Source organism: Ochotona princeps, chromosome 7 (genome assembly GCF_030435755.1).
Source record: "Ochotona princeps isolate mOchPri1 chromosome 7, mOchPri1.hap1, whole genome shotgun sequence".
Lineage (NCBI taxonomy): Eukaryota > Metazoa > Chordata > Mammalia > Lagomorpha > Ochotonidae > Ochotona > Ochotona princeps.
The window spans coordinates 39,988,643-40,014,111 of record NC_080838.1 but is presented as its reverse complement, the minus strand read 5'-3'; the positions used below and the strand labels follow the sequence as shown (position 1 = coordinate 40,014,111).

Below are 25,469 nucleotides of genomic sequence, written 5' to 3'. Positions count from 1 at the left end.
TCTGGTCCAACTGTATAAATTATGCACAATATTTAAGAGCAAGGTCTGGTTTCCATTTGTTATTGATTTAAAATTGATTTAAAATGTAGACAGTAAGCATTTCCTACACTTAATTTATTCACTCATAACTAAAAAGCTTGATGCAATATTTGTCACAGATTCTGTAGGACTTGTAAATGTTTCACTCATTTTAATTCAGTTTTCTGTATGGTAAAATGTGGGCAAATACATTCTTCTCAATAATACTGGCAATCTTGGATGCTGTGATTATTTAACTTGTGAAACTTACTTTGACTTCTTTCAGACAAATTATTATGTAAATATGATGATTAGTTTTATTTGTCATGTTGATTGGTCCACAGGATTCCTGGATGGCTAGTTAAATATTTCTCGGTGTGGCTGTGATGGTATTTCTGGGTGAAATTAAGACTTAAATACAGTGGATAAGTAAAGCAAATGATTCTACTTGGTGTTGCTGTGCATCATTTATCTGCTGAAGACATGAATAGAACAAAACTGGAGGAAGTTTTCCTGTTTCTGGTGTGTCTGACTCTCTGACACACATTCAGACTCCATTATTGACACTCTGGCTCTCAAGTCTGTGAACTATATCACTGGCTTTCCTGTCTTTTCAGAATGAAGATGGCAGATTGTAGTCTTTCTAATTCTCTATTTTCACATGAACTAATACTCTTATGATAAATTATTCCTGCATTATAGGTGAATTTACACATACACACACATACACATACACTCCAGCTTCTGTTTCTCTTTCCCTAAATGTTTTTGGAGATGGCTGGAGCAAAGGTCTTTTTTCTTCTCAAAAGAAAATAAATGTATGGCCTAGTGCAGTAGCCTAATAGCTAAATTCTTGCTTTCCATCCACCGGGAGCCTATATGGGCGCTGGTTCATATCCCGGCTGCAACACTTCCCATCCAGCTCTCTGCTTGTGGCTTGGGAAAGCAGTAGAGGATGGCCCAAGGCCTTAGGACCATGCCCTTGTGTGGGAGACTGGAAGAAGCTCCTGGATCCTGGCTTTGGATCAGTTCAGTTTTGGACCTTATGGCCATTTGGGGAAGGAACCAGTGGATGTGATCTTTCTGTTTATCTCTCCTTCTCTTTCTAAAGTCTGCCTTTCCAATAAAAAATAAATACATCTTCAAAAAGAAAATGAATGTAGCTATGAGGTAGAGAATGGTAGTAAGCAGGCTATCAAGGTTCAGTGAAGAGAATATACTTGTCATACCAGTTGAATGACTCATGAAAGGAGTGAGTGCCAAGTCTGCCTTCATGCTGAAGTTTTTGGGAGTATGAGAACCACTTTTTCTCACTGTTTCCTCCTGTCTACCTACCCCTTTTGTCCCCTGCAGTTTGGGTTTCTGGACAAAGAGTTTGTGAAATTTCTCCTGGGATTTTATGAGTACTGTTTTATTGGACCAAATCAACCTTTTGCCACTGGGAAGATCTTCCTGGGAGTCTCTGGGAGTGCAGGCTTTCCTAGAAGGTTCTTGGATGTGGCCAACATTATTGTGTGTCAGCTGCCTTCAAAGTGTGCTTTTAAGGCTTCTGCTTCTCTTGTTTAATTGCAGATAGCTCCTGTTTCTATTGGGCCCATGTCTCGCACATAGTCAGACTTAACTCTTATTGAACACGGGTAGCCTTGACTCTGAAATTGCGTCTGCCTCTGGGTAACGTAAGTGACAACTTGTGAAACATTCCTGGTCAACCCAGAAGTAAACCCTAATCACAAAGTATTAATTGATGCTACAATGACTAGTAACTGGGATGGGAATGCATTTTACAGGAATGTAAAGGCAGGAAGAAAGTAAGTTTTGCTGCAGGTAAAAATGGAAAACAGCTTGGGCAGAACAGAACTTCACTACAGAGTGTAATTTAAATTTAGCAAAGTGCCTTCAACGTCAAAAGCTGACACTGAGTGCCATTACAGAGTCATCCATTTGGGGCTAAAATGCATCTTCTGGAAAGTTCAGGGGTATTATTTCCTGAAAGTATCATATCAGAAATCATTGTAATCCATTAACATTGATTTATTAATGGGTCACCAGTTGGTCCCAGGCTAGATGGAACATTAAATGGTGTATTTATACAGGAAGTTAGGACCCAGATAGGATTCTAGATTGGAGTGCTGTGTATCAGAGGGGCCACCCCATGGGGAATTCAATTGACATACCCAGATGGGGTGGGTTGTAACATAAGAAAATCTGATGTCAAGAAGGTAAAAAAGGATACGGATAGAGAAAAGTAATTGTGGTTACTGAGGATAAGTATATAGTATCTACCTCCCCTTTCTCTCCCAGCTTTTCTTTTTCTTTCCAACAGTGATTGCTTTTTTTAATGTGGAATAGTTAAAATATTTTAAAATTCTAGATAAATGAAGGGGCATATTTGTGTGAATGGAGCACAATAGAGTGCTGAAAGTAAGACATGCCAAAGTCAGGTCCCAAGTCTCTAAGTAACAGCTGTATGGTTCTTTTAATCTCTTATTATTATAGGCTTCCCCATTAATGACCTAGGAGTTATTGCATATCTTATACAACTTAGGCAAAATTAGTATAAGTAGCACCTAAGTTTAGGAGAAGGCTTTATTTAAAGTTGCATAACAAAACTCCATTGTTTCCTGCTTGAAAGCTTTTCACCCATGTCTCCATTTTGAATTATGTTAGTGATATCTGTGTTCTATAATCACTTCCCACTCATTCCCAGGCAGAATCAACCAAATACCTACTGTACCTAATCAAAGAGGACCAAACTCTTTGCTTTCTTATCAGAGTTTATTGTTGTACATATGAGGTACCATGCTACTATCAGAATCCAAATATTTTATTAAAAAACAACTGAGAAAAACAGTTTCCAGCAATTTTCATTCAATGTGAATGACAAGAATATTATAGCTATAAACACTGAAACAACCATTTCATTTCTTCCTGAGGAAGTTTCATCTTTTAAGCAATGAGAAAGGGAATTCTGTACAAAGCTAATTTTAAATCACATTACTGCTTTTTTCCCCCTACATACTTATGTTATTTTTAGAATAGTATACTAATCAATTGGAGTGTATAATGTGGAAAATATGCATGTTCCCATAACTCATGCTTTCTCCAAGACACACTGGTTGGTCAAAATTCCTTCAGTTTGTGATTCTAGGTAATGTAATATGTGTGCTTGTAAGTAAATTGTGATATTATCTTCTTTTTCTCGCTTAGTTATATAAGCATTGAATATATTTTTGACATTTATGTTGAATTGGGCTATTCAGTAATCCCGTTCACCTAGACAGAGCTATGCCATTAGCAGCTTTGATTAGAAGCTCAAATGTGCATCTCATTATTAAAGCATAAAAGTATAATTTTCTCCCTTTCTATCAGCAGAAATGATTCTGCTAAATGAAATGGGACACTGTATGTAACTGTTCAAGTCTATTCTCACTATGCTTTTTCTCTTAAGCCAGTTTTTACAAGTTAGTGGCGATGAAAAATTGATTATTTTCTTAGCATGTTTGCATGTTCTGGTTCAAAGAGGCCACAGTAAGCACGAAAACTGAGTTTACCATCATTGTACAAATGCCTATGATTTTCTTTTATAGTTGGGGCATTAAAATTGATTTGTTTGTCCAATTCTTTCTACTAATAATTTGCTTAAAAACCACTATATTATTTGAGTACACTAAAATGTTTAGTAAGAGGAAGGAACTCAAGTTTTATGTTATAAAAAATGAATAATTGGCAGAGTTTACATATGATGACACAATTTTTGGGCTATAAATTTTCCTTGAATTTTTAAAATAATGCCTTTGATAATATTTTATAAAGATTTATTTTATCATAATAGGGAATTTGTTTAAGTTTTTTGTATGTGTATATTTAAAAATTAAGCATTAATGCAGGAAAATAAGTCTCATCCTTTTCTTTTCCGAATACTTTATTCATTATATATGCCATCTAAAATTTAAGTGTAAATATATTCTAAGAGCCATGCCTTGCTTATCTTTGTATTTCTTCCATTTAATTTAGTAGACAACCATAAATGTAACTGTGTTCTGTTATCTTCCATGAGAATGGTATGTGAGATAATCTCGAAAATAAGACTCTGCCCTGTTTATTTTTCTCTGATTTCTATCAAAAGTATCATTGTAAATATCAGATTAAAATCATATATTAATCTCTTTCCTTATAAATCTCTACACTACATAATTTTATTTAGAACTACCTGGGATTGTAATTCCTGAATAATTTAATGTAAAAACATCTCATCTAGGAAACTGTCTTTATGTTATATTGAATGAGTTTTGTTCCGGGGATCATTTAATGAAAGAGCTGTTCATAATTAGAAGTCAAAATCTGTTTCTGGAGATAATACATAATGTCAGACTTTATGCAATTTTGTAGAATTAGTGAGACGTACAGGAAGATATACAGTTTATAGCACGTAGATGTAGAGTTCTTGATGTGTCTTTAGACTCCTATAATTTCTTCCTTTCAGAAAATTTAATCAGTAAACTTTACATTGTCATTTACTGTTTTGGTATATTCAGTGATTTCTGTTTGTCATCCAACAGTTTCAACATACTTATTTCAGTACAATAGATGATTGTGGAGGAGTTAGTAATTTTTTACATAAATGTACTAGACTATGGATATGAAAAATATCACTTTGTTATAACACCTATCTTTTTCTGATGTAGATAAAGCTGACAAATGACATTTCCACTCTCTAATCTATCACAAATTATAATTACAATTCTTTCTAAATATTTAGTGTATTGAAAATTTGGCAAGCATTTTTCATGGGTGTTATGCTTTTGGCATTTTATACAACATTGTGATGTTTATTTTGCTTATTGTTTTACAGGATACTTTATAGAATCAAAGAAAAACAAAATATTGAACAAGCAAGTAGTGGTCTAAAAAATCTACAGACACAATTTTAGTTGAAGTATAAAAGTGTAAATATTTCTATGAAATGGAGTAGTTCTGCATTTGCTTTGACATTTATCTGGGTTGCTGTTGACTTCCATGTGAATGTCCAGTAGTCTACGATAATCCCACAGGCTCAGATAGGCTAAGAGGAAGGCCACAGACCTCAAGGCTTGTAACAGGTGCTTTTTAAACTCTTTCCTTTTTTCTTTTCATTTCTAATCCACATGCCAGCATATGGAAAGTATCATCCTTTTTTTTTTTCTCATTTGAAGAGGTATATTTTTCAACAGCGTTTTGGTAGCTTCTGGAAGCTTTGGGAAAAATTCATATTTTTTGGAAGGTGAATTCTCAAGAACTTTTCTTTCAATGCTATCTCACTTTCTGCAGCTCTTGTCTTAGCCAGGAAGGTAGGGGCTGCCCCAGCTTGTGAAGCAGCTTAGAGAGTTCCACATTGTGATCTCGATAGTAGCTTGACAGAAATGCTCTGCTCTGAGTGGGGAGGAAGAGAAAACACACACACACACACACAGACACTTGATTTTGTACAGTTATCAAATATAACAGATCTGTTTTAAACTCTGAATTAAGCATGTGGATTGTTTACTTAACACAATTTGCTATGTTTTGCAGACAGGCTTGAGAAGGGATAATGTCGTTCTATATGAGTAGAGGCAAGCACTATGTTGACAGTACTACTACCAATCTGTCTGACATATTTGTGCATATTTCTGTTCCCTCTGTGCAGTCTCCTTTAATCTTACCTCCACTCTGGACATTGTTTTACTCCCTTTGAACCCAGTATGTATTACACAGTAAACTGGTTAAACCATCTCGAAGAACTCTGATATCCTGAAAAGTTGTTTTTCTAATTTTTCTCTATGATCAAATTTGTATCTTAGTATGTCTGTGTTAGACAAGAGTAAAATAAAACAATAAGATTCTACAGAATTTAATTAGGAACTTACTAGACCCAGGACCTGTCTCAAATAAGACTGATGCTACAAGCCCCAAGCATTGCTAGGTAAAGTTGTTCAAGTAAGTTCAGATCAGTGCAGGATTCTCAGTCCACTTCAGGATTCCCAATAATCATGATATATTAAACTGTTGTGGAGATGGGATACAAAATGCTATTTTAATTTCTGAATTTTAAATAAAATTATAAATTATAATACATTTGCCTTCTTTTGTATAAACTATATACCTATTAGGCTGCTTATCAAATAAAATTAATAATCTGAATGTACATGAAATAAAGATTAAAGTAAAATTACAGGTTATACTGAGGAAACTAAAGCATTAATTGATTGTCATGTTAAAATTCTGGGTGGTATAACATTGTTGTGCCAGATACCATATCTCCATTTCCCAAACCTAAATCATCTACTGGTATGTCGGACATTTGGGAAATAAATTTATTCTTTCATTTTATAGTATACTTACTAATAATTCAAAGGTTTATATACTGTATCAGTTCTTATATTATTACCAGAGTATTCCACAGTGACTTTAGTAGTGGGGAAAAAAAGCAATCTTTTGATTTTATTTTCAGTTGATATATTTCCTGTCTTGGTATCAACTAACATTTTTAGTGTTAAAATTTCTGTGCAGCTAATTCTTTATTGAATGACAGATTATCTTTCGTTGTGGTTTAGAATGGCAAATTATGTTGTTTTTCTTTATTCCTGCATGACAAGTAATAACAGATCACTAGAAAAATCAAAATAAGCAACCTATATGTATTGAATCCCTGATGTCACATTTAGTATGTAGAAACGTTGAATATTAATTTTAATACAGTTTCTCAAAAATTGTATATGATATTATTTTTCACTTTGCTTACTCACTTAGGTTTCAAAGTCTATACTTACATCAGAATCCATTGGAGGGTATTTTCTTCCTTTACTTTTTCCAAGGCATTTGGTTTTACCTTCTTCAAGTAACTGACACCAGAAGCCTTTGTGAGAATCAAACCTAAACGAATAAAAAAATTAAAACCTCACAAATATTTTTAAGCAATGCATATGCTGAATGCAAATAATATAAATTTTAAGTTTAGATATCATTCTCAAAACACAAAAAAACCTGATTTTTTACTACATCCCTTTACATAGAATCTTTCGGCATACATTTTTTTTTTTTAAATTCTCCGTCCATCTGTCATACTTGTGAGTTTGCCAGGTTTCTAATAGAAAAATTGTCAGCAGAAGGTCTTCTATTAATAGAAATTAATGAGGCTAACTTCATCTAAGAGAAAAAAAATTCATAAATGTTAAGCCCATTATTTTCCTTTATAAGGCTTAAGTGGCAAGTTAGTATTTGTTCATGTCTATGGATTTAAACAGGTAATAGGAGAAAAAGGGTTTTGGTGTACCATGGAGTACACCTAAAAGTACCATGTACTTTTAGGATTCTCTAGCTATCACTTACTGCATTTTTTTTCATAGTTGCTTTTTTTTTTTGTTACAAACTCGCTATTAAAACATTAGTGCCTAAACTAGGATTTGCATGCCATAATCATAATAAAAATAACAGTGGCATGTCAAATTTATACCTTTGTTAGCCAGATACTTCATATCACTTTGCATTTGAGTCTTCATTATAATTCATCATAGATATGCTATAAAATTCTTTTCCTTTTAGTAGCACTAAACATAGTGTTTAGCTCTTCTGCATATTCACTAAAAACTAGTGAAGTAAAAAGTGAAAAAGAAGAATCTTGGTCAAGGTTTATCCATATTGGACTATATCATTTTTATTTATTCAGGTGATGACTCAAGTCTAGACCTCATAACATTGGGTTAAGGACCTTTTCTTCTTCCTTAGTTGCTACATATGATTTATAATATAACTCATTGTAAATAAGGATTAATCCACACCTCACTGTAAAGTTAAAGGGAAAGTAATAGCAATGATGATTCTTTAGCATTCCTTTTGTTATGTTAATGATTGCATTTGTCATGTTTTATTCAACTATGTTAACATTTGTCATTTATGATCACTTTTAATGTGATCACTTTTACTGTAAAAATGTTAATTTTCAGAATGCTAGTTCCAATTTTGTCTATAAATATACTGTGAACAATGAACAAAGGTTACATACTTATGAGATATTTAGAGGTAAATTGAACAACAAACTTTTGCAAACTCTGCACTCTAAAAAGTCCAAAACATTTAAGGGAAATTATAGAAGACCTTAAAAAATGGGGAACTATACAGTATATATAAATCAAAAGAGTAAATATTTTCAGTTATCAATTATTTCCTAATTTATCTGTGAGCTCTGTATGATTGTAATCAATACTGCAATGAGCTGTTTCCCTTTTGGGTAGAAATTTAAAATGATTCTAAAATGTATATAGACATGTAAAGGAGTTAGCCATTTAAAACCTGAAAACAAAGAGAAAATTTGAAGGTCTTACTTTCACTTAAGATTTACTATAATGTTTACAATAATCAAGGCTGTGTAGTATTGTATTAATGGACAAGAGGATCCATGGAACATGATCAGGTCTGAAGCTGGCTACCCATTTATGATTTAATGATTTTCAAAAGATAAGTGCAAAAGTAATTCTCTGAGAAAGGATTGTTAAATAAATGCAGTGGATAAACTAGATATCAAGAAGGAGATGAATGTATCACTGAAGAGACAAAACTATAAAACTTCTGGAAAAAAGCAAGGAAAACCATGCAGAAAAGTTCATAACCAAAGATTTCTTAAGATGGAGCATAGAAGAGAAATGGTGATATTTTACATTCATTAAAATGTAACATTTTGCTCTTACAAGCACATTTAAGAAAATGGAAAAGGAAAGTGCAAACTTGGAGAAAATATTTATAATGCATATATATAATGGAACTTTAATCATAATATACTACTCAATATGAAGGATAACAGTGCCTGTAAAAACTGAATAAACCTTTGTAAGATATTCCCCCTGAGAACAAATGTGAATGATCAATATAAACAAATTAAATTTTGTTGAATATCATTAGTCACTAGGGGTGTGCAAATTAAAATTACAAATGAAATAGCACTGAACACATATTAAAATGCCTCAATTAAAAAGGCCAGTACCAGATGTGAACATACATGTGGTACAAATAGAAGAAATGCCCTACTTTCCTTGTAGATATTAAAACATATCATAGCTATATAATACTATTTCTTGTAGATTTCAACATATAATTACTGTGTGACCCACCAGTTCCATTTCTAGGTATTTACAGAAGGAAAATGAAAAATATATGTCTGTACCAAGGTCTTTACACACAGAGCAGGTGTTTAGCGCAGTGGCAGCCTGTGACACCGCATCCATACAGTGTCCAATTTGAGTCTCCACACCTCTGATGGCCATTCAGCTTCCTGCTAATGTGCATCCTGGGTGACAGCTGATGGCATGAATGCTTGAGTTCCTGCCAACCACATGGCTAACACTGACAAGTTTCGGGCACTTGGCTTCACATTCTCTCAGTCCTGGCTGTGGCAGGCATTTGGAAAGAGAACCAGAGAATGTATACATTTCAATCTCTGCCTTACAAATAAAATGAAAATAAATAAAAATTATAAAAAGATCTTCGCTCACATGTTCTGAGGGGCTTTATTCATAATAGCTAAAAAATGCTAAAGACCCTTGCATTCATCAACTGGGAAGAAGATAAGCACAATTTGTATATCCACAAAACAGAGTACTGCTCAACCAAAGTAACCACCTAGGGTCAGATGTAGCATGGAGGAATCACAAAAGCATCATATAAGTAAAATAGAGTAGCTAGGCAGTTAGGCGCTGGGGGTAAGGAGGAAGAATTATTTGTACAGACTCATGAGAACTCTTTGGATTAATAGATATATTCCACATATTGTCTGTAGTGATGCATATAACTACATATTTGTCAAAAGTTGTCAAGTTGTTTGATCTTAATGATGAATTTTACTGAATGTAAAATCACACATCAGTAAAACAGATTTAAAATTATAATGTGATTTTTTTGTGTGTGTTTCTGTGCAGGGAGGGTAGTCTATATAGTTAATCTTGAGGGTTGAAAATGATAGCTTTGTGAAAAAATATAAACCCAGATTTCTGCCTCTATTGCTTTGTGTATTGCAGACAATAAAATTAGCATGTCTCTCTTATGCAAAACCTGTTTCTTATCAAAGCAATTGTGTGAAATTAGGCTGTGACATGATATGTATTGATGCTATTATATGCTCTTGTTTGAATCAGGCAACTGAATAAATCAGTTTCATATTTAGGGGTATAAAGAGAGTATTAATAAAGACTTATTTATACATGAAAGCCTTTGGAAAATGCTAGTATGTTTCTGGAAGTCTGCTACTTCTAGATGCAATATTTTTTATTAGCATTCTGTTATCAACAATTTCCACAGCTGAATTTTGCTTCATTCTAAATATTCAAATGAATAAAATTCGGACTGCAGGTAAGGTATTACTATTATTTTTGCAGATATGTTTTACTATAGATAGACAACTGGCTCAGAAATTATGCAGTATATTAAAATGAATAGCCTCTCAGAGGTTTTTCTAAGAAACAACTTCATTGTTAAAAGTCAAAGGAAAAGTTTTATCTTTGCTAATTGATTCTTATGCAGTCAGGTGTCAAGCTGGGTTCAACTGAAGGAAGATAAATAAGTATGTATTTAGTTGACACCTAGCCCAACATGTGTATGCATAAGTTTATAGGAAGTGGAGTAGGTTTGTGGGGATGGATATGTGACAGTGAAGAAGTTGGAAGGAAGACATCTCATAACGGAGCGCTGGTTCAAATCCTGGCTCCCCTGCTTCTGACTCAGCTTCCTGCCAATGTGCCAGGAGAGTGGCAAATGATGCCACAAGTGCTTGGGTCCAAGTGGAGTCCTGGATGGCAGTCCTGTCTTCTGATATGGGTCTGGCTCAGCTAAAACTGTTGGCAGCCATATAAAGTGAACCTGTAGACAGAAGGTCTATCTGTCTTTCCTTCTTTCTGAGATGGTGTGTTTTTCAAGTATCAAAGTGAAAAAAAAAATCAATCTAAAAAAAAAAAAAAAAGAAAGTCTTATTCCAGTTAACCTGAGGGACTGGAAATTATTCCTCAGAGAAGTTACAAATAAAAGGTTTTGTTGAAGGACCTTGTGATTTGGAAACACAATCATACCCTCAGAACCCAGATAACGAAGTTTGATAGGGACAGGGCTCCTCCTATCCTCCTATCCTGAATTCTGTCAGTTCCTTTCACACCAGTGTCTGATGGGGCAGTGAGGAAACAGCATTTTTATAAGACTCTGGCAGCAGTAATCATGGTTGGCTCATCCTATATGACAGCTGGAAAGTGAGTATTTTGGAGGAAGTATTATGTGTTGTTTAGTGCCTATATCAATGGCCACTTTGACCTGTACGTGGGTTGCTTTGTTTATCATTGTTATCTCCAGAATTATAAAATAAAGCAAAAACTTTATTGTATTATAAATAAAAATAAAAATTATTCTTAAACTTTTGTGGAATATCACTCAGGGAAACTTAAAAGTAACTGGAAGAGACTTGGGGAGAAGGACACCAAGGTTCTCCAGTGATTCAACATTTTACTGATGACATTTATGATTAATATCTCACACTAATCAAAATGTGACTTAACCCTTTGGGAAATGAATCCTTGAGAACATTCAGAATATACTTACAAAATTACAGTATGTCTCTGATACGTTTAAATTGAGGTAATATTTCCATGAAAAGTAGATAGCAATTTGATATATCTCAAAGTTGAAAGAACATCATTTATATATAAGTAGTCTAGGACAAGCACAGAAATATTTTTGGTATTGTTCTCTCCTAACCAACATTATTTTTTGATTCAATGAGTCACTTTCAGAACATTTTCATCCTTGTCCTAACACTTCCAGAGCCCACTGTAGTCAGTACCAGCTGTCACCTGGGCAAGCACTTGAATTCTGCATGCTTCCTTTTTTCTTCCTGCTGAATGGATATGGCACATTAATCCATTCAGTAAGCTGATGGATATTTGGATTGTTTCTAATTTTTAGCTATTATGTATAATGCTGCTAAAATATTTACTTAGTATTTTTGCATTTAGGTGTTTTTATGGATCTTGGAGTAGATTCCTAGAGGTGTAGAGGTGAGTTGTTTGATAAGATTCTTTTTAAGAAACTGAAAAACTTTTTTCCAAAGCAGCCATTTATTATGCATTGCTATTAGTAATATGAGGGTTCTAGTTTCCGCACTCCTGCCAACATCTGATGTTGTATTTTGAATTATGGCCATTTGGTTTCTCTTTTGGATTACAGTTTTTTTAAGATTTATTTATCTTTATTGCAAAGCCATATATACAGAGTAGGAGAGACAGAGAGGAAGATCTGTTCGATGATTCACTCCCCAGGTGACCACAACAGCTGGAGATATGCCAGTCCGAAGCCAGGAGCCAGAAGCTCTTATGCGTCTCCCATGTGGGTGCAGGGCTCCAAGGCTTTGGGCCATCCTTGGTTGCTTTCCCAGGCCACAAGCAGGGAGCTGGATGGGAAGGGGTGCTGCTGGGATTAGAACTGGTGCCCATATGGGATCCTGGCACGTTCAAGGCAAGGACTTTAGCTGCTAGGCCATGGCACTTGGCCCAGATTATAGCTATTCTGATGGATATATGTTAGTGTCTCAAAGTGGTTTTAATCTGTGAGCATATATTTATTATGTAAAGTGACTTTCATGTGGAGATGGATTTTGTTGCTTAAATAGTCTGAGGCAACTTAAAAAGCTCATTTTTTTTCTTAAGATTTATTTTATTTTTATTGGGAAGTCAGATATACAGAGTGCAGGAGAAACAGAGAGGAAGATTTTCTGTCCATTGATTCACTTCCCCAGTGGCCCCAATGGCTGGAGCTGAGCTGATCTGAAGTCAGGAGCCTCTTTTTGGTCTTCCAAAGGGGTGCAGCGTCCCAAGGCTTTGGGTCATCCTCAACTGCCCTCCCAGGCCACAAGCAGGTAGCTGAATGGGAAGCAGGGATTAGAACCAGTGCCCATATGGGATCCCAGTGCATTCAACACTAGGACTTTAGCCACTAGACTACCACACCAGGCCCTAAAATTCAGGTTTTTAAAGGAAGTATTTCTTGTTGAGATAGTAAAACATTTCATTAGTGAAACTTCAGATTATTATTTTTCTATGGTTCTAACTTTTTGAGTAATTTGAAGACCTTGACACACTGACAGTGAAATGCCCAGAAATGATTGGTGGAATTTTTGTTCTGTCTCCTTAATCTACTTGCTGAATGTTTTTGCCCTAGGTACTTCATCTTAATGGTGGAACTACTAATGGTTACCACATAGTAGTTTTTAAAAGTTTATGTATGAAGGAGAGAGACAGAGACAGAGAGACAAAGAGTTCCCATCACCTGGCCTACTGCCAATTGGCCACAATGGTTGAGGATGATCTAGGTGTCACCTGTCGGGGACAGTGACCCAGCTTGAGCCTTCATCTGCTGCCTCCTCAGTTGCATATAGACAGGAAGCTGGACATGGTGCCAGGACATGAATCAGTGCTCTCCAACATGGGATACTGGTATCAATCACAGCATTTGTTGGAGACAACACATAAAAATATTTAGAAAATATAAATATATATTTTGAAACAATGCAACCACTGTAACATTTATTATAAGAAATTAGTGTATACTGTTTTCTATTTTTCATTGCTTAATATTTCTAGGTGCTGTTACATAGATTACTCAGAAAACCAAGAGATTTCAGTTACTAGGTCTATTTTTCAAATGTATTTATGGGTGGGTTGGGAAGGAATTCCTGGATAATACAAGTTTGTTGTAAAGGAAATATTAGACACAGTTGAAGCCTTCAGAATTTTCTAGCAAATTCAGGTTTTTATGACTCACTTAAGACATTTCTACAAAACAAAGTGGATCAAAAAGAAAAAATATTCAGCTCTCAGCTTTCCAATTCTTGTTTCTTATATATTGATGTTTCAAGATGTGTTAGTATTAAAAATTGGTATAACAATTCTGATTTCATTTTAACAAATTCAATAATTGGCTGAGAAAAAAAGTGTCAGGTTCAGGTATTTAACAAACCAGTACTCATATTTCTGTGAAGACATCTCATACTCATTGATGACTGGTTATTACTGTGAATATATCTATTCATGAAAAATTAAAAATTTGCTTTTCACTTTAGTTTATACAAGTTTGAACAATTTAGTGCCACACATTATTTTTCCTTAAACAATCAATTTCAAAATACTAAATAACACATTAAGGTAATGTTAGAACATCACTCTTTACTATTTAAGGCTTAAGGTTTTGTTAAGTAAGGGCATAAGGTGAAGGAAGATGAATTTAGACCCAGGGCACTGATGTGAAATATTCAAATATTTTACAACAACTGCACTACTGGTTTTTCCAGGGTGTGTCAGGCCAATGGGTAGTTTATAAAGTATAAAAAGAAATCAAATGGAAGTACATCATTTTTAAGAGCAGAGGGAATATTTGGGTAGCCCTACTGGACCAGAAACTGGTTTCTGCAACTGCACCTATCTTACCCTGCTATTTTACCTACTGAGCCTCCAACCAAGGTACAGAATCATATAAAGCTAATCTTAGCTAGATTCATCCTAGTCATCAAGTGACCCACAGTTCTTTGTATGGAGTATGTTGTGTTGGGACTAGTTCTGTTAGGTTGATACTGTCTTTTCTCAGCAGTGGAGACCCATAAAAAGCTTGCTGCTGAGTTTGATGCACAGGATAAACACACACCATGCAGGTCAAGGATCATTCCGTAAGAAAAGAGATTATATCTTTATAGAATACTTCTTTTTCCTGAAATACAATGTTTTTGTTGTATACTCTATAAAAAGACCCAAGATAAGCTGACTTGAAATAGAAAACTGTTTAGGAAATAAAAGATTTCTTTTTCTAAGAGATACTTAGAAATACATAAAGCAGAAAGTAGACTTGAATTTCTAACTGCAAACTAAAATCACTCAGCTTTCTTTGAGGTTATGTTGAGTGTTAAATACCTCAGGCTGGTGTCTGTGTTTGCACTTGAACTGAGCTCTACAAAACTCCGACAGTACTAGTAAGAATAGAAAAGACTGAGGTCTGAAGGCTAATAGTACCAACAAAGAAAAGGAATCTCAGGAAGGAGACACAGAACTGGAGTTCCACCTCCTCTTTGAGCTTCAAACCAAAATGTGTCTCTCCCGTATCTCTGCATACGATTTGTACAAGATATAAGTGGTATTTGATGTTTTTATGCCAGTCTTTCACTGGATGGGATGCTGGTAATAAAGGAATCCCTTTCACTGTGTTTTTCCTTTCACTTTTTAAAATGACAAAGTGTAAAAGTACAAAGAAGAGAAAATCCATTGATCTATGTAACTGTATTTTATACTGAAGAACACAACAAAGAATTTCATAATTGAATCCTCAGTTTCTAAGGTTCAGTTCATAAGCCTGAAATTTAAAAAGATATAGTAAGAGGTCCGTAATCCAGTCAACTCAGGATTTTCCAATTGCTGTAGGCATATGAGATAGGAGTAAAACACCCATATAAATCTGAATATTAAACATTACAAAGTTACTGAATAAGCTAAAAAAAAATCTAAAAATACTACATGAAGTCCAGAGTTAGGACTAGGGTGAAGAAAGTCATATAAGCTACAAAGTTGAAACGATAACAATAAAAAAGACTTTTCAGGCATATCCATTTTTCTTATTGTAAAAGGCTCCTTAGATGCTAATGTATCTTTCATCTCCCCTCAAAATCTCAGCCCTAATGCATGTAATTGTCCAGGATATAAGAGGAAGCCAGCTAAACAAGACAAACACAAAACAAAACAAAAAAGACAAGACAAAACCAAAGACCACCAAACTAGCACTAATAACTACTGAGATCTCAAGGAGATGTGTCAGGCTAGACGTCTAGTGGGTAAACACAGAGAAACAAATGGAAGATATTTAGATAATTATAGTGCATCTCTCTGCCTATCCATTCAGTTACTGGCCTACTTCTCGCTGTCAAATATTTCTGAAAATTGCATAAGGGAGAAAATAGTTCCCAAACCACCTAGATAATCAATTCAGTCAAGGCGTCTCAATATTATCTAGTTGACTCAGCCCTTACCAACTCAAGTTATCTCTTTTAAGATTTGTTGTTGGTATTGAGATTTACAATAGTTTTGTTTTTTTCCATTTAAGGAGATTTCTTTGCTTATGTAGTATCAACAGAGGGTTTAGAATATTTCTTTGACACACTGTTGAAATGTTTCTTTTTGCAATGGTTAATGTCAAGTCAAAAATATACATAAAATAGCTAATGTGAAAATTGCATCAAACAATTTTCTTTAAAATCAAGTTTGGTCTGAAATTTCAATAAACTGATTAGAATATGAACTTACGTTAAAGCTTCTGAATAATTATAATGAGGAGAGACTCCTAGAAACTTCTGTACTTCATCCATCACAGTAGCAGGATCGGTTCTTAAGTGCTGCCCATCGATAATTAGCAACTAAATTACCAACGAAATAAAATAAGACAGTGTACATTGATAAGACAGTATACATGTTAACTGCATAATAAACAAATTGTGTACTATGCACTTACTCAAAGACACTGTCCTAAGGGGATCTGCAAGCATTATATAGTTAGACACAATCAGGTCATCCTCATGAATAACTTGAAACAAGAAATAATTCACACTAATTAAGTATACTTGTGTTTTGCAATCTGAGAAGTGCTGCAAACACCATAAATAAATAAAAAAAATGGAACCAGCTGTGAAGATCAGTTGCTTAAAAATGTGACTGCACAATCACAAATGAGAATGGTAGCTGAGTTTAAAAATGAGCAAAGCATAATCCCATCATGTAAGCTCAGAAGGAGCACTGTAGAAAGGAACAAAGGTTATAATAAGCATAAGTGTAATGCCAAGGTAACAGGTTATTCTTAACAATTCCGTTCAGGAACAGCATTGTAAAGATTGAGGAAATATTTTGAGAATCTCTTGGATAAGCAGGTAAGATTCCCAGAGAACAGAGACATGGATAGAAATCCCTCAAGGAACTGAGGTGAAGAATTTGCTGTTACTCTAGTGAGGGTGGATCCAGAAAGATAAATGATAAGCAATCTTAATGGAACTCTGGAATGTCTACTGTGCAACCCTTGTTCACACCACTTCATTTTTTTCTATTGAGTTTAGACAGCACTGTTTAGCAGAATCTTCTGTGATGTGAACATGCAGTATTCCTGCTACACCTGAGTTGAAGCTGTTGTGGTTTAATGGAACTGAATTTTAAATTTTGTTTAATTTTAATACACAGCCATATATGATAGTAGTTATCATGTTAGTATGATTTTAGACCACTGTGTCTGATGTCACTGGAATGTTTATGCAAACTGACGTGGGGGTTGATCTTGCAATCTAGGTTCATGCCAGGCTAGACAGAGAAGCTATGAAATTGAGGAAAATGCAGGATATAGGATAATTTTTGCAAGGTGGTTCAAAATACAGGTATGACGGTAGTTCAGTCATTTAGTATTAGTTGTATTAAGTTTTTAATCTTTATTAATCTCAGAATAAGAGTCAAGGATCTAAAGTTTCTGAAACTCTTTACAGACAAAGATGTGCTCTGGAAAACAGAGCAGTGAGAATTACCCTGAAACATTCTTTGAAGGAAGCTAAGTGGTTTTTCTGCCTCAACCTTTCTATTTTTTTCTTGCTTTGGTATCAATATTTGTATCTGAAGAATATGAGCTAGTGATATATTACTGAGTGAAGAGAAGTTCTCTATCCTTGAGGCAAAGCCATTAAGTTAATGAGACTGTCACCTGTTGTAAATTCTTATTGCACCATACCTGGAAAGGTGGGAAATAAACAAGCCATCTCTCTATGTGGCTGGCATACCACCCAGGTACCAAACATCTCTTCTGTAAGACTCTCAGCTCAGAGGGTGCATGGGGTCCGGCTGAGATCACTTCATAGAAGCTAAACTTCAGAGCTGCAGGGTCTTCATGTGATCGCTGATGCTATGAGGAAAAGGTGGATAATTACTAACTGGAACCATGGGCATAAATAATTATAAACCAATCTTTGTGACAAGTCTCAGAGCTACAAGGAGTGCCTCACTGCTGGAGAGTTATTTGTTTTGAAATTAATAAAGAATGGAAATATTTTCTGGGAGCATAAGGATTTAAAGTTGTGACACAGATGAGAGTATATTTTTTGAGAACTTGGTAGAAGCTGACTTCTTATTGATAAGATTCCTTAACTAACTTTACAAATGATTTCCTTAGAGTATGTTGTATTCCGAATGTGAACTTTTGAGAGCTGCATTAACGGCTCCCCTCCAGCGGACAAGCAAACCATTTATCATGTCTGGTGAATATCCATAATACTCCACTAGTTCTGCCAAATGGGTTTGCGTCATCTACTAATGGAGTTTTAGATTAGGAAAGCCCTATTGGCAATTTTAAATAGAGAAACTAGTGAAAACTCTGACATGTACATTATCTGAAAGCCACAGCTTTTATCATATATTACCTAGTATCTAAAAGCCAAGATTATTTTATCTAATGGTAACCTTTGCAGTAAGTCAGAATCATTTATTGTGAAGGAAATGCAGAAAACAGCAACCCAAATAGGAAAGTGTTTCATAATGATTCAGACTAAAGCCTTGGTTTGAGGAAATCACCTTTTCCTTAAATTGACCAATAAATATTTCAGGCTTATGGTGACTTTGTGAATGTTTACCACATGCGGATGAATAGCAAATTGACTGCAATTGAGATTCAAATTACCATACTACAAACTACTAGACTTTGTTAAGGCCTTGCATTTTGCCACCCTGGAATAATTTATTCGCAATATTTAGAATGTTTTTTAACTTGCAGCCCTGAAACATCCTCCTTTTTCTTTAAATTTTCAATTTTTCACAAACTAAATGGTTGCCAAGTTCCAATTTTCCTCCTCTTTGAGACAATCAAGGCTTATTTCTCTTTTCCTCAAGAAACGTAGTGAAATGTAAAAGGCATTTACCACTTGCTGTATCCTGTGATTTAAAAGAAGGCTCCTGGTTTGGCACGTTTAACTGGAGTGGAATTGTGGATTTCTCTGGATCTGGGCTTTTCAGGGTATCTCTACTCCCTTTTTTTTTTTTAAAGATTTATTCATTTTTATTACAGCCAGATATACACAGAGGAGGAGAGACAGAGAGGAAGATCTTCCGTCCAATGATTCACTCCCCAAGTGAGCCGCAACGGGCCGGTGCTGCGCCGGTCTGAAGCCGGGAACCTGGAACCTCTTCCGGGTCTCCCACGTGGGTGCAGTGTCCCAATGCATTGGGCCGTCCTGAACTGCTTTCCCAGGCCACAAGCAGGGAGCTGGATGGGAAGTGGAGCTGCCGGGATTAGAACCGGTGCCCATATGGGATCCCGGGGCTTTCAAGGCGAGGACCTAAGCCGCCAGGCCATGCCGCCCGGCCCTCTCTACTCCCTTTTATGCAGGTCATTATCAATATTCTTATCAAAGATTTCATCTGCTTTGTATGCTCCTTCCTGTTTATCGCAGCCACAAAACCGTTCCTGACAATCTGTTCTTTCTCTTGTGGATCAGGAAATGCAGCTTTAGTTAAGGAACAGGAATGCGTGCTGAGGAACAACAAAGTTCCTCCAGTATCATAATCAGCAAGAATTTAGCTATTTGAGGATGGAACGGTTTATTTTGTCTGCAGGAGCTGGGCTGTGGGGTTCACTTTCATACACAAAAGTAGTAGTTTTACACCCACCCCATTCACAGAGGTTTAGAGAAGGAGATTTTGTATGCAAAACGTTCCATATTCAGCTTAACTTCATAGTTTCCAGGGAAATAGAATTCTTAGTCTATCCTGACCTGCTAATAACCCCTATACACAGATCAATTGGTACCTATCAAAACATGTCCTTACTTTAATTTTACCCCGAATCTCTCCTTACAAATCCTCCCCTTTAGGGAAATACCAATGGTCTAGTATTCAGGCTCCACTGCCGCCAGTTAATCAGTCTAACTTGTTTCAGGTAGGTGTTTTCAGATGGGCTTTATTATTCTACACAGCTCTATCTGATTGTATGCCACTTATTGTATTCTAATTCATATGCTTACTTGGGCATATATATATATATTTTCAGTTAGACTGAAAGCAGTGCCAAGTACAACACCTACATTTATTAACTCCAAATCACATTTAGAGCAGTACTTTGCCTATGGTTGTTTTTAAATTATTTGTTTTTTAAAAAAGATTTATTTATTTTTATTGCAAAGTCAGATATAGACAGAGAGGAGGAGAGGACAGAGAGAAATATCTTCCATCAAGTGATTCACTCCCCAAGTGACTGCAATGGCCGGTGCTGAGCCGATCCAAAGCCAGGAGCCCAAAGCCTCTTGCGGGTCTCCCACGCGGGTGCAGTGTCCCAATGCTTTGGGCCATCCTTGACTGCTTTCCCAGGCCACAAGCAGGGAGCTGGATGGAAGTGGGGCTGCCGGAGCTGCCAGGATTAGAACTGGCGCCCATATGGATCCTGGCGCATGCAAGGCTAGGTCTTTAGCCGCTAGGCCACTGCACCGGGCCCAGTTTTTAAATTATTTGATGAATGGATGAACATGTGAACATTAGGAGAGCATTTTGTTTAATTAAAAACTGAAAAATATTAAGTATGTATCCTAGGGTCTAAAATCCTTGACAATTTTGATGTATATTTTAACTTGGACAGTTTATTAAGTTTTTATATTCAATTAAAACATTACCTGCAAAAACTTTTACAATAATGTTTTAAATAACATTAAAGTAAAAGTGAATTTTATAAGTACTAGTGGTCTGTTAAAGTATGTCAAAATCATTATCTCTGGCTAATTTATACACAGTATCATAAACATGACAGTAAGTATATACATGTACTTCAAAAAGTTCTTGAAAATTGAATGAAGACCTATTTATTTTGCTTTACAATTTTTTGAGATCCATGCACAATTTTTCATAAGATACATTCTCCATGGGCTTTTTGAAGACCCTGTGTATGCATGGATTTCAATTTTTTGGCACCAAAATAAATCTTTGATTTCATTTTCTACAAACGTTCTGAAATACCCTCACATGAGGACTTAAAATTCTTCACATCTGAAGAATATGCGTTGCTACTCAGTTGTTTCTTCAGTGTAGTTACTTAAGTTCTTTTATTGCAGAGGACAGTAATCTGTGTCCTACAGCCTGTTTTTAATCAAGACAGTTTTGACTATATAGTTTTATTTGACTGATTCATTCACATACTGTGTTTGCTCACCTGATACCAGGAATATGCTCTGTCCGAAGGATCAATAAGAATGGTGATGATCTTGGCTTTGGGGACCAGAGAAGCAGCTCTTTTAGGAGCCTCCTCTGAGTGGAAATAGTTGGCACTCTTTTCAAACAGAAAATCAGTGGTAACATTAGATGGCACTGGGAAGAAATCCATATACCTAGAAAAGGAATATTTTTCTCAAACCATGACTGATTTAAAGTTATATTCTGGTGAATAAAAGCATTAAAGATATCCCACAAATTCATTTACTTCCTGAACAAAAGCCTTTTTCTTTAAGGGATTTATCCTATATACTTAGCAAGGAAAAAGTTAACCAGAGCAGAATGATGCATTTTAAAAATGAATTCTTAAATATGAGATAACAAAGTAGCAAATTATAATAAAAATCAACCTAACTATGGAAAGTGTATTTAAATGCAGAAACATCATACATAGAAAAAATATTATATTTGTAAAACAAAATATTTGAACAGAACAAAAATGTGTGATGTGTTCAGCCCAGACACTTTTAAAGACTCTAGGAAAAAAAAACCCTTTTTTTCTTAATAAAAGTAAAATAATGTCATTAGCACTGTGTTGTGCTGATACTATGGTATCAGAGCAGAACACATTTAATGTAATATGCTCTAATCATTTAGTTTTCACATACATCCATTTATCTACTGTAGAATAATTGTGTGTGTACACACACACACACACACACACACACACACACAGGGATACTTGTAGACTCCAGCACTGCAATAGTAGAATTGTGTTTAGTGTTCCATCTGTATAAAAGTTGTCAAATACAACTAATTCAGCATGTGGCTACACATATTTCTGCAGCATTAAGGGACAACTTTAGTAGGAAAAGGGTTTTTAAAAGAGTATAAAAATTGAACTGCTGGAGATTCTTACATTTTATAAAAATGGCCTCTTTCTCCCTAGCCTTGTCTCCATGACTTGGAGGACCAAGATTAGATAGTTCAGCAGTTACCAAACAAAAGAGTCATTAATAATTATGAGATGACTTCTTTTACAGAATCTTCTTTCTTTTGAGTGATCATGTGAGGTTTTTCGTGCACATTTAGTTGTGAGATCATGTCATCTCACATGATGAAACTTACTGACACACTGCTATGTTTAGCTAATACAATGAAGTAATGTCTTGAAACTCAAAGCAGTAAAGAAATCCCTTATGTGTCTGGGAATTGCCTTGTTTATGATACTGTCTTTCTGGAATCCTTGTCAGATGGAAAAAAGTTATAGAAATTCTTGAGAGTGATTTGCTGTCTGTTCTGGTCTAGATTGTATTAACAGAAGTGCCAGAATATTACGATCTTTCTTGAAGGTTCACATTGGTTGCAGGGTTGCTGAAGTTATCCGGGCATTTAGTGGAATCCATTTGGTCTCATCTTGTCTCAAGCTTGCTTATTCCCAGAAAGGCTTCGAAACTTACACAAAAAAAGGGATAGGTGCTGAAATTAGATAACTTCTGGCTCCTAAAAACTCTTCCACCTTCCTAGCAGTGTTTTGTACCTGAATAGTTTAGGCCTCAAAAACTCCTCAAGCAATTCTGCTTTTTTGCAAATTGATTCTGTCTGACCCCATTGCCTTGCTGAAAAGCCAGGATCTTATTTGCCTGTACTCCCATATACAGTGGCTTGTATTTCGAGGTCCTTGAAAAAGATTCAAAACAAGTAAATAAAAAGAATCCAGGTTCTTATTTCTACGATAGAACCTGGAAGCTTTCCAGATAGGTTCACATTTGGAGAACATGTGTTTAGGTTATCTAGAAAATTGGTGTACAAACTAGAGTAGTTTAACAATTTGGGTTTTAAAATTGAATACCTTCCCTCCTTTAAAACATTGCACCTTAGTATTTTCACCTGAAATATGTAATTTTTCTAATACTCACATTTATTTGTTATTTATGTTGACACTGGGTATTTCTAATGGATTTCTCTCAAACCCACATTAATATGTTTAGAGCTTCTAAATATTAACATGATTTTATGGCTTTCTGCGTATCAACCCTCTACTATAACTTCATGTACTTAAAAATAATAATACCAAACCATAAGGCAAAAACTTACAGGTATGCAAATCAACCATTTTTTCTAAATCTTCTGATAGCGTATTTTGGTTAATTTCTCAAAGATAAAATTTTCAGATTTTCACTTATCCCACTTGATGTCTAAAGCCTGTGCTAATGAGGCTGATTGTCAGTTAAAGTAGCCCTGGTTTAATCTGTATCTCCTTTTACATTAAAAAAGAAAAATCTCATTTGAAAGGTAGAAACAGACATAGAAATCTTCCATCTGCTGATTTAGTCTCCAAATGCCCACAACAGCCAGGGCTGGGCTAGGCCATAGCCAGGAAGCTGGAATTCAATCTAGGTCTCCCATGTGATAACAGGTGTTTAAGCTATCACCAGCTGCCTCCCAAGGTATAACTGAGTGCAGGAATGCTGCAGGAGATGTGAAATAGCCAGGACTTGAACCAGGAACTCCAGTGTGGAATTTGGGTATCTCAAGAAGCCACAAGCCTGGCCCTATTCAATTCTCCAAAGCAGTAGATCCATGCATTCAAATGCACTGCTACTGAGTTTTGTTCTTCTTTTTTCTTTTTTAAAAAATTATTTATTTGAAAGCATAACAGAGAGGGAGGGAGAAACACAGAGAGATTTTCCAGCTGCTGGTTTACTGCTCCCTCAACAGCTAGGACTTGGGCAAGACCAAAGCCAGAAGCAGGAGCATCTTCCAGGTCTCCCATGTGGGTATAAGGGGGCCAGGCAATGGGGCTTTACTGCTTTTCCCAGGCTTTTAGCAGGGAGCTGGATCTGAAGAGGAGCAACCATGATACAAATTGGTGTCCATATGGGATGCATTGCATACGCTGGTTTTACCTACTAAGCTAAAATACTCCATGGTTAGTTCTTTAAATGATCCTAGATTGTGTGAAGACACAGTCTTCAACTTTATGATATCATGGTTTTATAGAAACACAATCTGAAAACTGGATATTTTGATGTCACAGCAAAATTATATTTACTGCTGCAGACTGTTAATTTCCTTCATTGATAAACATGTTGCCTATTAAATGCTTACATTTGACTTGCTTATTGAGTTTCCTTCTCATTTTTGTAATCTTCTTGTAAATTCTGTAGAGGGTTTTCTTTTTTGTTGTTCCAAATACTGTGTTCTTGTATGCTACTGGCTTAGGATCAACATTTTTGGGGGTAAGATTTATGGATAACAAAAAGTTTATTATTCTTAAGTCTTAACAGATCTAAATATTGCATTGCTTGCTACCACTAAAGCAATCTTTAATTTCTCCTTTTACTCCTGGTGTTAATGTAGCTATTTCACTACATATTAGCATATATTCTTGAGTTAGTGGTAAAAAGGAATTGAAGCAGTTGATGATTTTTTGATTCTCCGAGGAGTTCTTGGCTCCTGGCTTCCTTATGATCATCTAGAGTGTGCACCAGCACATGAAAGATTTCTCTCTCTCTGTCTGCCTCTCTGTCTCACCCCTTCTTAACACTGCCTCTCAAATAAATAAATAAATAAATAGGCCAACTGGCAATCCATTAAAAAAGGTTAATGAGTCTCAATTGAAAATTACAGATACCTCTTGAAGCAATCAGTCCCTTTGTAAACTGAGAAGAGTTTGTTTCGAATAAATGATGGGTGCCTTCATGTTCAATTTCCTTGTCACAGAGAGTAATTTTTATTTAGATTGCAAAGTTACATATTTCTACATGTTAGTGTTAAGTTTATGCTGTACACAGTATATATACTTTTAGAGTTATACTAATAACCCATCTTACCAATCAATCCCCCTGTGGTAGTTATTTCTATTAAAGAACTGTACCTCCTCAAAGGTTTTTGGGCTGGGGGAGTTACTAAGGATGGAAGGATGCATAACCAGGAACAAATATAAAGCAGTAGTGCCTAAAAAACAATAGAGATTTAGACATTAATTAAATGAAAAGACCAATTCTTCATATTAGTATTTCAAAGTCAGTAATAAAATATCGTAGTGACCCAAATAGATTCTTTATAAGTACTGTTTGAGTTAAATTGAATTGATACTGAACATTTCAGACATGATTGGGCGCGTTCAGGGTGGTATGGCTGTTGACGTTACTGAACATTTCAAAAGACACAGATTCTGAAATTTTGTGATGGAGGGGCATGTGCACAAGA

At 35.4% G+C, this 25,469-nt stretch overlaps 1 protein-coding gene across 1 annotated transcript in view; it reads right to left on the bottom strand.

Moving 5' to 3' along the window:
* Positions 1–5,156: 5,156 nt before the first annotated feature.
* The window catches only part of LOC101534656 (N-deacetylase and N-sulfotransferase 3), a 151,235-nt gene continuing 130,922 nt past the window's right edge, over positions 5,157–25,469 (bottom strand). The window contains exons 8-13 of the mRNA XM_058666962.1: positions 25,091–25,214; positions 21,256–21,430; positions 17,800–17,970; positions 16,344–16,453; positions 6,807–6,909; positions 5,157–5,427 (exon numbers count right to left, since the gene is read on the bottom strand). Coding sequence (XP_058522945.1) covers positions 5,308–5,427; positions 6,807–6,909; positions 16,344–16,453; positions 17,800–17,970; positions 21,256–21,430; positions 25,091–25,214 — 803 coding nt within the window. The 3' untranslated portion in view covers positions 5,157–5,307. The remainder of the gene's footprint in view (positions 5,428–6,806; positions 6,910–16,343; positions 16,454–17,799; positions 17,971–21,255; positions 21,431–25,090; positions 25,215–25,469) is intronic.